Source organism: Dipodomys merriami, unplaced genomic scaffold (genome assembly GCF_024711535.1).
Source record: "Dipodomys merriami isolate MVZ:Mamm:240054 unplaced genomic scaffold, mDipMer1.0.p SCAF_102, whole genome shotgun sequence".
NCBI classification, from domain to species: domain Eukaryota; kingdom Metazoa; phylum Chordata; class Mammalia; order Rodentia; family Heteromyidae; genus Dipodomys; species Dipodomys merriami.
In genome coordinates this window covers 3,528,629-3,541,376 of record NW_027202294.1, presented here as the reverse complement: position 1 = coordinate 3,541,376, position 12,748 = coordinate 3,528,629, and the positions used below count along the sequence as shown (strand labels likewise).

At 48.9% G+C, this 12,748-nt stretch overlaps 1 protein-coding gene across 6 annotated transcripts in view; it reads left to right on the top strand.

Annotated features, from left to right (window-relative positions):
• Positions 1-12,748, top strand: part of Pax2 (paired box 2) — a 94,451-nt gene that overhangs the window by 42,623 nt on the left and 39,080 nt on the right. For all 6 annotated transcript variants that reach the window (XM_069995140.1, XM_069995156.1, XM_069995148.1 and 3 more), the window contains one exon: positions 802-921. In XM_069995140.1, coding sequence (XP_069851241.1) covers positions 802-921 — 120 coding nt within the window. The remainder of the gene's footprint in view (positions 1-801; positions 922-12,748) is intronic.

Here is a 12,748-nt window from a genome sequence, read left to right as displayed (position 1 = left end):
GCAGCTATCCCCTTCTCTCTTGACCAACAGGAAGTAGAAATGGCTGGTCCCAGCCCTCCTGGAGTTGGCAGGAGCCTTTGTTTGCCAGGCCTAGGTAACAGCGTGTGCTGGGAGGGAGGGTTGGACCAGGCTGTACCTGAGCTCACCATGGCAGAGTGAATGGGGTCATAGTCTGTCCCCTGAGGGGGAATTTAGGAACTTTTTAAGTGGTTTCAAGACCAAAAGCAACTGAGGGGGGAGGGGGGAGAGAGAAACTGTATGCTTCTGAGAAGTATTAGAACAAGCTTTGAGATTCCCAGAGTCAGAAACAGAATTATCACAGAGCTATAGGCTCCAAATAGTAGCTGGTAAAAACTCTGCTCAGGAGAAAGGAATGATGAGCTGGGATTTGAGGGGGGGGGAGAATTTGCCCAGACCCTAATTGGATGTGCTATTCCAGAAGGTATTCTAAGACCCATGCTCCCTAGAAAGCCATCAAAGTACTTTCTAAACTAAGCCAACCTTAGGGTTTCCTGGGCCTACACACAGTCTATCTACAGAGAATGTGCTCCAGGACCCAATGAAACCCATAGGTTACAGAAGCCTGAGTTCACTGGTCACTACTTTGTATGGGCTGAACAGAAGGAATAACAGCCTAAACTGCGCAAGTCGATGTTTCCTCCCTTCAGCCTCAGGAAGAAGGGGAATCTAGGCTCCTCATCCCTCCTTCTGTCCTCTGCTTCTTTCTTCCCCCAGCCGTGGGGCTTTGGCCTGAGATCACACCTGTTATCCTGATGACATTTCCTTCTTCTTCTTGTCCAGTTCCCAGCACTGCCTCCCCTCCTGTTTCCAGCGCCTCCAATGACCCAGTGGGATCCTACTCCATCAATGGGATCCTAGGGATACCTCGCTCCAATGGTGAGAAGAGGAAACGTGATGAAGGTAGGGAGGAGGGAAGAGGTTTGGCTTCCCCTCTGCGTGCTTTGTCCTTGGACTCAGAGCTCCGGTTTCTGCCTGGCCTTGCAGCTGCTCTGTTGTGAGATCAGTTTTAGTTGCAAAGCCCAGGTACCCCCACTGCCCTGCTGGCTCCTGGAGAGTGGGAGGGAGGCTGCTGGTGGGGCCACTAGCTTCACCATCTGCTCAGCCCTAAGGGCTTCACCTTCTGCTGAGACACACCCCATCTCTCCCTATGGGATGCCAGGAGGAGACATGTGAACCTTTTACCTTAGGAGGTTGTGAGGACAGCTGGTCTGTGACCAAGGATGAAAGGCCAACTGACTTTGTCCTCACTTGATCCCAACCCATTGGAAGGTACTGGGTGATGTCATGTACACTGGCTGTGGGTTTTGTTTTTTCCTCCGCCCTCATGGAGCTGGACTCTCCATGAGAGTGGATGTCACTCCAGTTCCCCACTGGCCCATCTCCTTCTTCCGCTGCAGCCCTCAAGGCATAGCCAAGTTATTAAGCTATGAATTAAAGGGAATGAGGAATGAAGAGGAGATGGGAAGAAAGAAAATAAGGGGACAGTGATGGGGATGAACTTGGTACAAGGTGCTTTCTCAAATACGCCAGCACTAGGGGTCCTTTGGTGACCATCTGGTTCTCTTCTGGTACATGAGGCCAATGTACAGAGCTGTCAGGGCAGGCAAACAGACACCAGTGTCTCAGACCCTGCTTCCTGCTCCAGTTCTCCCACAGTCTCAGCCAGGGAAGTGGTAGCCTCCTGGATTTTCAGAGTATAGGATTTTATAGCTATCTTCCATGACCTCTACAGAATCCTCCAAAGATCAGCATAAGGGGCGAGGGGTGACCATATTTCGCACCAGCTCAGGCCAGTTCCAATTTATTCTTGTTTTCTCTGCATCTCTGCCAATCAGCCTCTTCTTTGTCTCTCAAGAATGTCCCATTTGGACAATCGCTTCTGTGGTCACCCTAAACATAGACAGGTCTTTGATGGGAGCCACTTGATAAAGAACAAGAGGAGAGGGACACAGTCTCTCTGTGCCACAGTCTATATTCTCCAGGCCCAGTCAGAGAGAAGAGAGTATGAGAGCCCTGGCCTCTAGCAGAAGGGCCAGAGTGTATAGGAGAGGCCTGGGCCTGGCAAGACAGTGATGACCTGGTGCTGGCTTCCTTCCAGAAGCCCTAATGGCCTCGTTTCACAGGGAAACAGCTTGTCTGGCTCTATTTCTCCTTCTTCCAAAATATCCAAACCCATTTGGCTGCCACGGCCTTTGCCACTCACTAAATTTCATTGTGGTTGTTTTGGCGGCAGCCCCTGATGGGCAAAGGGAGGCCTAGTGAACAGCCCTGAGTCCCAGATCTCCCTGGGGTTTCCCATACTCAGGCCTTAGCCAAGCTCCCTGGCACCCTGGATGCTTTGGTAGAGTCTGCTTCAAACCCTAAGGGTTTCTCTTTAGCCACCTGCCTTGTTTAGTGTATGAGATATCCAAGAGATTGGAGAGGCCACTGAAGCCTCCCTGTTCTCTCTCTGGTTGGCTTGCAGTTGGGGGTTTGCCTGCCCTCTGCTACTTGGGTTCCGATGAGCTGTGAAGGGATGCCGAGGGTAGAGAAGTACTGGCCTGAGGCTGTGGCCATCCAGGGGTGGGGCAAGGCAGGCACAGAACAGAGTAATCTCTTCTCTGAGCAGTTCCCATTCATTGTTTCGAGCCAATTCAATTCAACGAATTTCTTGCACACCAGCTACAAGAAAGGCTAGATATAGAGGGTCCCCAAGCAGAACAAGATATGATTCTTATCCTTAAGGAGCTTACATTCTATCAGGGTTCAGAAAACACTGAGAGCAGAGAGCCTAAAGGCTATCAGATACGGTGTGCAGTGGAGGTCTTGCTGGGCCCTGGGAGATGGCATGGGAAGAAGGGTGGGAGAAGGGCAAGGGCCCTGCCAGGAAGATCTGCTCTTTGAGAAGGGGCTAGGTAATAATTGAGGGGAGTCTTAAAGCCTGGAAGTCTTCCTCATAAAGTAAGTCTTGTGACCAGAGGCTCTGGGGCCAACAAAGTCAAAGTAGCTTTGTCAGCAAAGAGGGAGAGGGGCGTTGAGACAAGGCCAGGTAGATGGTAAGGGTCATAGGCTATATGCCAATACTGGGACAAGCAAGAAGGGTGGGCTTGTTTTTGAAGGAAGGGTAGGCCTGAAGGAGTCTGAGCAGGAAGGGACAGGAGCAGGGCTGGGTGGAGGGGCTCAGCAGTGCGACAGTGATGTCAGCAGGCAGACAGTGTAGGAAGCGGTTGAAATCTTCAGGTGAAGAACAGTGCGGGGCCTCAGAGTTTCCTCTTAAATATTTACCTGATGGATCTCAGCAAGAGGCAAGAATCTCCAGGCACTGCTTGTGTGTGTGTGTGTGTGTGTGTGTGTGTGTGTGTGTGTGTGTGTGTGTGTGTGTGTGTGTGTGTGTGTGTGTGTGTGTGTGTGTGTGTGTGTGTGTGTGTGTGTGTGTGTGTGTGTGTGTGTGTGTGGTGGGGAGGATTTCTCCTGCCCTTTCTCTCCTCTTAGCCAGCCTCAGGCATGAAGGAGCTGAACTTCTATTCCCTGGAGATCAGGTTTGGGAGGAGATCAGCACCTCCCCCCCCCATTTTTTTTGGCCAGTCATATTTTGGCCAGTCATAGGGCTTGGACTCAGGGCCTGGGCACTGTCCCTCAGCTTCTTTTGCTCAAGGCTAGTGCTCTACCACTTGAGCCACAGCACCACTTCTGGCTTTTTCTGTTTATGTGGTACTAAGGAATTGAACCTAGGGCTTCTTGCATGCTAGGCAAACACTACCACTAAATCACTTTCCAATCCATCCACCCTATTTTTTATTCCTAGGACTCAGGTGGGAAGGGATAGGAGAGGAAAGGAGAGAACAAAGGTAAAGCTGAACATCCCTCTTCCCCTTCTCTCACTCCAGAGGCCTTCGAGCAGCCGGTCTGGTTTGCATTAGGGAGCAGCTCAGATGATTAAGAATAGGAGAGATAATTATGTGTCAAGATGATGTAGCCCAACACTGCAGTCAGGCCAAGGTAGCATAGCAGCTGGCAGGCCAGTAGCAGGAGGAGCCTTGGGCAGAGGCTGCACAGACACCCAGGTGTGTCCTTCAGCTCTTGGCCCAGGACTGCAGGTGAAAGGGAAACTGAGTTGGGGGACTGTAGGGCATTGGAATGAGGCCACGGATGCATGTCTAGGGACTAGACCCTAGAGGGAGTGGGGGGACAGGCATATCTCCCTCCAGGAGAACTCTGGATACCCTGATCACACTGGCCCTCCTTTGGCCTCAGGCTCTTTGGCATCTCCCTTGAAGTGTCATACCCTGCGGACAAGCCAGGCACCTTGCTGCCCTCCAGGAGCTGCTTCGGCTCCTGCCTCTAGGTACAGCATGGACTATTCTTCAGCCCTAACAATGACACAATGGTGGGCATTAGCGAGGACAATCATTGCAATGGGTGCTGGCATTTGTGGCCACAATCTCAGCAGTAGTTATTGGTGTTCGCAGAGATAATTCCCAGAACATTATTGGCACTGGCACTTAGAATATGGACACCATTATTAGTATCTGCAGCAATCATATCCATGGAGATATTTGTAAAGGGTTGATCAGCTTTGACTGAGGGCACAGGGAAGCTGGCTGCTTGAGACTCTTTTCTAGGCTCTGGCCCGTGTGAAACCCCCAGATTTTCTTTGAAGAAATGTGCTACTCAAGAAGCTTTGATACTTCCCAGGAGTCCAGTGGCTTTCTTTTTTTTTTTTTTTTTTGGGTCCAGTCATGGGGCCTGAACTCTGGGCCTGGGCGCTGTCCCTCAGCTCTTCAGCTCAAAGCTAGCGCTCTACCACTTGAGCCACAGTGCCACTTCCGGCTTTTTTCTTTTTGCTTATGTGGTGCTGAGGAATCGAACCCAGGGCCTCAGGCATGCAAGGCAAGTGCTTTAACCACTGAGCCACCTTCCCAGCCCTTTAAAGATGATTACTATTTTTTTTTTTTTTTTGTCGGTCGTGGGGCTTGAACTCTGGGCCTGGGCGCTGTCCCTCAGCTCTTCAGCTCAAGGCGAGCGCTCTACCACTTGAGCTACAGCGCCACTTCCGGTTTTCTGGTGGTTTATTGGAGATAGGAGTCTCACGGTCTCTCCTGCCCGGGCTGGCTTTGAACCGTGATCCTCAGATCTCAGCCTCCTGAGTAGCTAGGATTACAGGCGTGAGCCACCAGCGCCCGGCATTCCAGTGGCTTTCTGAAGGAGACAGGCAGACAGGCTTGGGAGAGATGAAATCCTGTCATGAAGCACCCAGAAACTAGGTTTTGTATCAGTCTGAGTCAGTAGAATCCTCATTCAGTACTCTTCATTTCTTAGCTATAATTATGGGCAGGTATATTAGGGTTGGATTCCTAGGGACATTGAAGGGACATCAATTTGCTAATGTTGCATATTCTGGTTTCTGAGGCTAGAGGACAGATTTGTAGTGCCCTATCTATAACCAGGTTAATACACAAGGCTATAGGTTCAATCTTCAGCGCCAGGAAACAAAACAAAACAGAAAACCTCATTTTTTTATTTCTCCCCGTTGCTTTGAGCTGCAGCCCAAAGCACTGCTATCTATCAGCTGGGGTGTTGAAGCACAGAGCAGTTATATAACTTGTCCAAATATCCAAATGAAGTCATATGGTGAGAGTCTGCTGATGTGTGTGAGGGAGGTGTGTTAGCATCATCCTTTGATGTGTGGGATTGCAGGGGGCTGTGGTTTTGCATTCCATTAATTAGATGCACAATGAATTGTGCAGTTGAGTGGTGCCAAGCCCGTGCAGTTGTGCGTTTGCAGGAGGGCAGGTTTCATGGCTTCAAATGGCTGAATCCTGTCACTGCCCTTAATGGCTCCCTTCTGTTTTGGATGAAGCTGTAACTAGAAGACACTATTTATTTCTTTAGTGTCCCACCTAGAAGTCCCAGAGATTGTTGCTTAAGTTACTCTCGGAGTAGAAATAGGGGACTAGACTATGGAACTGAGCAGTGCTGCCCTTGTCCAGAGCCCTAAAAGGAGGCAAGGGAAGGCAGCAAAGTCTCCAGGAAGGAAGGTGCCAGGCCAAGGCTGGTGTATAGTTCCAGGAGCCTCCCATCGACAGGGACAGTGGCTCCGGAAGACTGTGAGCTCTGGGTTTGAATCATAGCACCACTCACTTGCTGTGTGGCCTTGGGTCAGTTAACCTGCTTCAGCTCAGTTTTCTTATCTGTAAAATGGAGATAGTAACAATACTTACTGCCTGAAGACTAGAAAGGATTTAATGAGATCATAGATCTAGAGTTTTGAGCCAAATCCATCTTGGAAGATGAATCTTTATACATCTTCCAAAGGAAATGCAATTGGCAGGTGTAGATTTCATGGGAAAATGAAGCTTATTTAGAAAGAAATTTATTTGGGCCCTGGCTTCCTAGCCTCAGTGGTGCTTCTTGTAACTATGGTAACCTTTCACTGATCCAGGGATGAGCTAACCTGGATGGGAGCAGTGCAGTCAGCCTCCTCCTGTGTATTTGGGACAAGCCTTGTCCATCCTTACTGGTTAATTTGCTCTGTGGTTGTCTGGTGAGCCATACATGTATCATATTTTAGCCTCCACAAGTATTTTTTTCTTTCCTTCTTTTCTTTTTGGCAGTACTAGGGTTTGAACTCTCACAGCTTTGTACTTGTGAGGTAGGACTCTACCACTGACCCATGGAGCCAACCCTTCTTTGAATTTTGTTATTTTGAAATCGAGTTTTGCTTTTTGTCCAGGTCTATACCAGGACTGAAGTCCTCCTATTTTATGCTTTTCATGAGATAGCAAGTGTGTATCTCTCTTTTTTTTTTGGGGGGGGGGGTCCAGTCGTGGGCCTGAACTCTGGGCCTGGGCGCTGTCCCTCAGCTCTTCAGCTCAAGGCTAGTGCTCTACCACTTGAGCCACAGCGCCACTTCTGGCTTTTTTTTTTCCTGCTTATGTGGTGCTGAGGAATCGAACCCAGGGCCTCAGGCATGCAAGGCAAGCGCTCTACCACTGAGCCACCTTCCCAGCCTACCAAGTGTGTATCTCTATGCCAGTTTCTTCTGTTGAGATGCAGTCCCAAAAACTATTTTGACTGGGCTGGCCTAGAACTTCACTTCTCCTGACCCCAGCCTCCCAGGTATCCCGATGACAGACACATGTCATTGCACCTAGTCGTTGGTGGGGTTTTTGCCTAGCTGGCCTCAAACCTTGATCCTTCCAATCTTACTCTTCTAAGTAGCTAGGATTACAGGCATAAACACCTTTACTTGGTACACAGGCATTTCCTATGTGTGTGGATAAATAAAAGACACCCCCCTTTTCTAATATGGGGGCATCATTCCTTCTGTTCGTCTGTGTACATTCCTGTACATTCATTTATTATGATAGGCCCATATGCATTTTTATGTGATCTATTTATTTATGTGAATATGTGCATGTGTTCTCCCTCTCTGAGATCTTTGGGTGTAAGAGGATAGACAGTGCCAGGTGTTGGGAACCCATGCAGTGTTGGAGGTAGCTTTGTGTTTGGAGAGATTAGTAATGTGATTGTGTGTATGTCCACTAGTACCAGTGATCATGGACAGCCATAGGCCAGGCCTGAGCACACCAAGTGTCTGGGGTTCTGGAAAAGGGAATGTGTATAGTGCTAGTCCCCAAGGACCCATAGATAATATCCTACTATACCCGTGGATGGCTCTGAGCCTGTCTCTAAAGGTACCTGGAGCCCCAGGCTAGGAAAATTGAAACTAAGAATTAATACTTCTCAGGCTGTGAAGAAGTTACCACTCAGAACCTTTATAGACCTTCTGAAAGGAGTCTAGTCTCTCAGTCTCAAGGTCTAGCCCCCATCTTCTATCTGCCATTCTTTTGGGGTCTCTCAGTGTTTGTCTGTCTCTTATTTGCCCTAGTTGAGGTACATACAGATCCTGCCCACATTAGAGGAGGTAGAGGATTGCAGCTGGTCTGGACTTTAAGAGGTATGAGGGCCAGAGGGAATATGATATGGGCATCCATGGGGAATATCTCTAGGGGTGGCAGTTAGAGAACATTCAGAGAGCAGAAAGGAGGCAGGGCTTAAGTCTTCCACTGGGAACCCAATTTGCTAATAGAGTCTCCTAGCCTGGATCACTTCCTCCATGGGCCACTGAGGGGTTTGGGGACTGAGGCCTGGTGGCCTGGAGGTCAGGTACTTAGTGGATGGGGGCAGCTATTCCAGCCCTTGGAAAAACAAAGAGCAGATCGGGCAGTAAAACAAAAGCAAAGGAGACCTGGAAGCACCTGACAGCCCTAATTCATCACGGCCCAAGTTTTTTCCTGTGTTCCCATTATATTTGTTTGTAAAAGTGGAAATCAATTTTGAAGGTAATTTTCTGGAAAGAATGGAAGGGAGGTGGGAGGGCCGGATAAGGCAGAGATGGTAAAAGGAAAAATTTAGGCCAGGCACAGCCCAGGGGCAGCTCTTGGCAAGGTGAAAGAAAATTGCATATTCAATCTCCATCCATGAATCTCCCTCACTGCTGCCCGCCTCCTGCTTGAAAACAATGAAGGCTTTTTCCCAGCGCTGGGCAGGGCCTCGGTATCAGCCTCACTTTAACTTCAGGGTCATTAATTCCCTGATTATTGAAGGAGAAGAGAGGGTTGCAGCATCGTCAATTCCAAAGGCACCCCCCCATGTGATCAGGCACTGGCTGGGGGGGGCGGGTAGCAGGGTGAGGTGAGGTGTTGTTTCAGAAGGGGGTGGGGAAAGAGGAAATGGGGAGCCACCTGGACTGGGGGGCAGGAAGCCAGGAGGAGGGTGGAAGAGGCAGTCATTACTGCATACCTCTGTTGTGTTGTTATTGCAAATTAAAAGTAGCATGTTCCACTCCAGAGCTATCTTTGGGGAGGGAGGGGCACTGAGGGAGGTGGGGGGATCTTATCATTGCTTCTTCAGCAGACCAGCCGTGGTGTCACCGTGTGAGGTGACATTTGAATTTACAATTCCGCTGAGAAAAGCCATTAATTCACAAATTAACATTTCTCCCTCTCCCTCTCTCTTTAACACTCTCTCCCTCTCTCACATGGATGTGCAAGCAATTGAAAAGACAAAGGAAATAGCCTTAAGGAAGAGACTTTACTGCTAGTCTGTCTGTGCTGAGATTGCTCCCCCTGCTTCCAGATAGATAAACCAATTACCTGAGCAGCTCTGCTCCTGGCCGCCCGTGATCGCCTCCTTTTGTAGGCTGCCTCCATGGCTGGCTTACACTTGGTGTATCTCATTAATGGAAACCAGGCGTGCCCTGGCCACCAAGTTCTCTTTCTAGTTGTCCTTTGGAGAGGCATTGGGAGGAGAGCCAGGGTGAGAAAAGGAAGGCAAGAAGGACCCTGGGGAAGAAAAAATTGCTACCACTCAGCTGCCTGGGTGGGTCCTGGGACTTGGGTGCTGCCCGCTGAGTTGGCATATTGGGAGAGGAAGTGTTCTGGTGAACTGTTGTGTCTGTGGGCTTGCTCTGATCTGAACAAGCTGGGTGTGGGTTGGCATTTAAAGGCAGAGGCTGGAGACTGAGTCTGACCCTTTCAGTAGCCTTTTGTCAGGGTGCAGAGAGCTGGCTGGAACGGGGAGGCATCTGAGCTCCTCCGGTATTGGAAGAGCTTAGGGAAGTTTTGCTGAGTGTGCATTCTTTTAGTGGGACACGATGCAGCCTGGAGGAGCTGGGAGGGATGCCGAGGATGGCCCGCCTGAAAGACATAAGGTGGCACCATATTGGGTAAACAAAATGGGAGTATACTGATTTCTTAACCTGCACCCAAGTGCTTAAGTTCAATTATATCTTCTAATTCTTACAGAGGGAGAAGAGAGAGAGAGAGAGAGAGAGAGAGAGAGAGAGAGAGAGAGAGAGAGAGAGAGAGAGAGAGAGAGAGAGAATAATCTGTTTCACAGGGAACTCAGTAGTCCTCTCTTATCCACAGGGGATACATTCCAGTAGACCCACTGGATTTAAATCATAGATAGCACCGAACCCCATATGTACTTTGTTTTTGCCTATCCGTTTAAAAAAGTTTAAGTTACAGGTTAGTCACAGTAAGAAAATTTAAAAATAATAACCAATGTAAAACAGAATAATTATAGCAATGTATTAGCACCATGACAGTTAAAACAGAGACAGCTACCAAGTGACTCACTGATATGGAGTGGATAAGCTAAACAAAAGGATGATTTACTCACAGGGCGGGACAGAGCAGAATGTCTGCAGATTTCCTCATACTACTTAGAAAGGTGCACAACTTAAAACTTAACAAATTGTTTATTTCTGGAACTTTCCATTTCGTGTCTTCAGATTATAGTTGCCCATGAAGAACAGCAAGCAAGGAAAAAGGAGGTGTCATGAAGGTGCCTTGTGGATGATTTTGGCATTACATGGCTTCACATGCACAATACACATGTCGCAGACTATATATGTGTCTCTCTACAGGTCCTATGGAAATCCAGAAAACAAAGCTACAGGAAGCTACAGAGTTTTCCTGACTATCAGAGCTCAGTCTATGTTTATTTTCCAGTGAATATTCAAAATCTAGCTGAGGGCTGGGAAGGTAGCTCAGTGATAGAGCGCTTGCCTTGCATGCATGAGGCCCTGGGTTCGATTCCCCCGGCACCACACAAGCAAACAGAAAAAAAGCCGGAAGTGGCGCTGTGGCTCAAGTGGTAGAGTGGTTGCCTTGAGCTGAAAAGCTGAGGGACAGTGCCCAGGCCCAGAGTTCAGGCCCCACAACCCGACCCCCCCCCCCAAAAAAACAAAATCTAGCTGATATCCAGTTTTTGAAAGTTAAGTTTAAAGATCATCCTTTACTAATTCACCAGCAAAAGAAAAACACTTAGTAACGTACATTCAGGATTTTGATGATATCTTCCTAGTAGCCAGGAAAAATCTATTGGTCATACACGAGGGGAACCATTTCCCTCTTAGTGAAATCATATATTAGCTAAGCTAAATAATGCTGGCCACTAGTCTGTAGAATGACTGCTGTCATTCTATAGAGGTAGGTTATGTCCAACTCCTATTAAGACCTTTATTGAAGGCCCTGTGTACATGGGACTGTGTTTTCCTATGGGGACAAGTAGAGGAGTTTAGCAAGGCTGTATGGATCTGACATAAGTATATTCATTTGCTTATAAATTGCTGCAAGGTATCCTGGTAACTTACATCATTTCCCAACTCATTTATGCTATTGTGGATGATTAGTAGGTTGTTTGAGAAAGTATTTTGAGGTTTAACACAAAAGAGTAAATACTTTTTTCATGCAGTGGCAAAAAGTTAGAATGAATGGGCCAACCATCCCGTAAGAGAATGCACATATTTGCTTTGGAGGGCTCTGTGTGTCTTTTTAATCCTGGACATTGGGTATAGTAGAAGTGTCACTCATTCCTTAGCCAAGGTTAGCAGGTTCTCTGACCTGCTCCTGTGTTTGCAGCCTTGCATGAGCACCCATATGTTAGCTCATGACTTCGGCTTCTGGTCTTCTTCCTCTTGGCATAAATCCCCTTGCCCCTGCCAGCAAGGGCGCCAAAAGAGAAATCTGCAAAACCCACCAGCTCAGCTCTGCCCTTCTCCTCCGGGTGCAGTGCTGTCCCCCAGGCCTGTGTCTCATGAGCTCACCTGTCTGGTGCCTCCTCCTTTGCAGGCCTTTGGACAGTAGGAAGGTCTGGAACATGTCCCCTTAGAATTGGTTTGGAGAGAATGAAGGGTTGGGGACACCTAGGATCACTGCTTACCAGAGTAATAGATCCTGGCAGCCTTCCACAGTCCAGCCCAGAGAAAGATCCCTCCCCATTCTGTCTTCCTCAGGGCCATAGTGATCTTGGGGCTCCCTGGGACCCTCCCATTCTTCCTTGTGAGGGGTGGAAAGGCCAAAAGGTCTGGGGGAGGGTGGGGCCTGGCACAGGGGCTGGGAGACAGTCACGAGTCTCAGCCTCTCAGCCGCCTCAGAGCAGAGTTGCGGCAGAGCCAGTAATTCAAACCATCCTGACCCTTCGGTGAACCTGAACCTGCTGACCTTGACAGCACTAGACAAGAGGCCTCACAAACCTCAACCTATGCGAGGCCCTGCTTGTCTCCCTCCCTTCCTTGAAGCCCTGTGGCCAGGCCTCCAGGTGGCTTCTCATTTGGCCATCCCCATGAAATGTCAGCATAGCCCTCCCTCCTTGAGGTTGTCCACCTGCCTCAAAGCACCCTTTGTGATCATCTCCATTGGAGACAAGGTGTGGCATCTCTTGGGGCCCATCTGGGATGCTGTCTGAGGTACTGTCCTGTGTGATCAGATGAGGGGAGCTTTCACCCCTTCCCTTTACCTTAGCCTAGGCTTCATCTTGTCTGGACTCGTGTGTGTGTGTGTGTGTGTGTGTGTGTGTGTGTGTGTGTGTGTGTGTGTGTGTGTGTGTGTGTGTGTGTACTCATGCTCTTGTGCTCACATGAGAGAACATGGAGGCAGAGATATAATGTGATGGATGGGGGAGGGAAGATGAGCTGGAGGAAAGCAGCCCCATGAACCTGCATTAAAGTAAATGCAGTTTATGAAGTTTATGCTTTCCTCCTCGGGAGAGCTGGATTCTATCCAGCTGCCTCTCAGAGCCTGCCAAGCACCTCCTGAAGCAGAAAGTGTAGGCAGGAGAGCGAGCAAGTGAGCAAAACAGAGAGATGCACAGACATCCACATGCATGTGTGCATGCACGTACGCACGCACACACACACACACACACACACACACACACACACACACACACAAACACA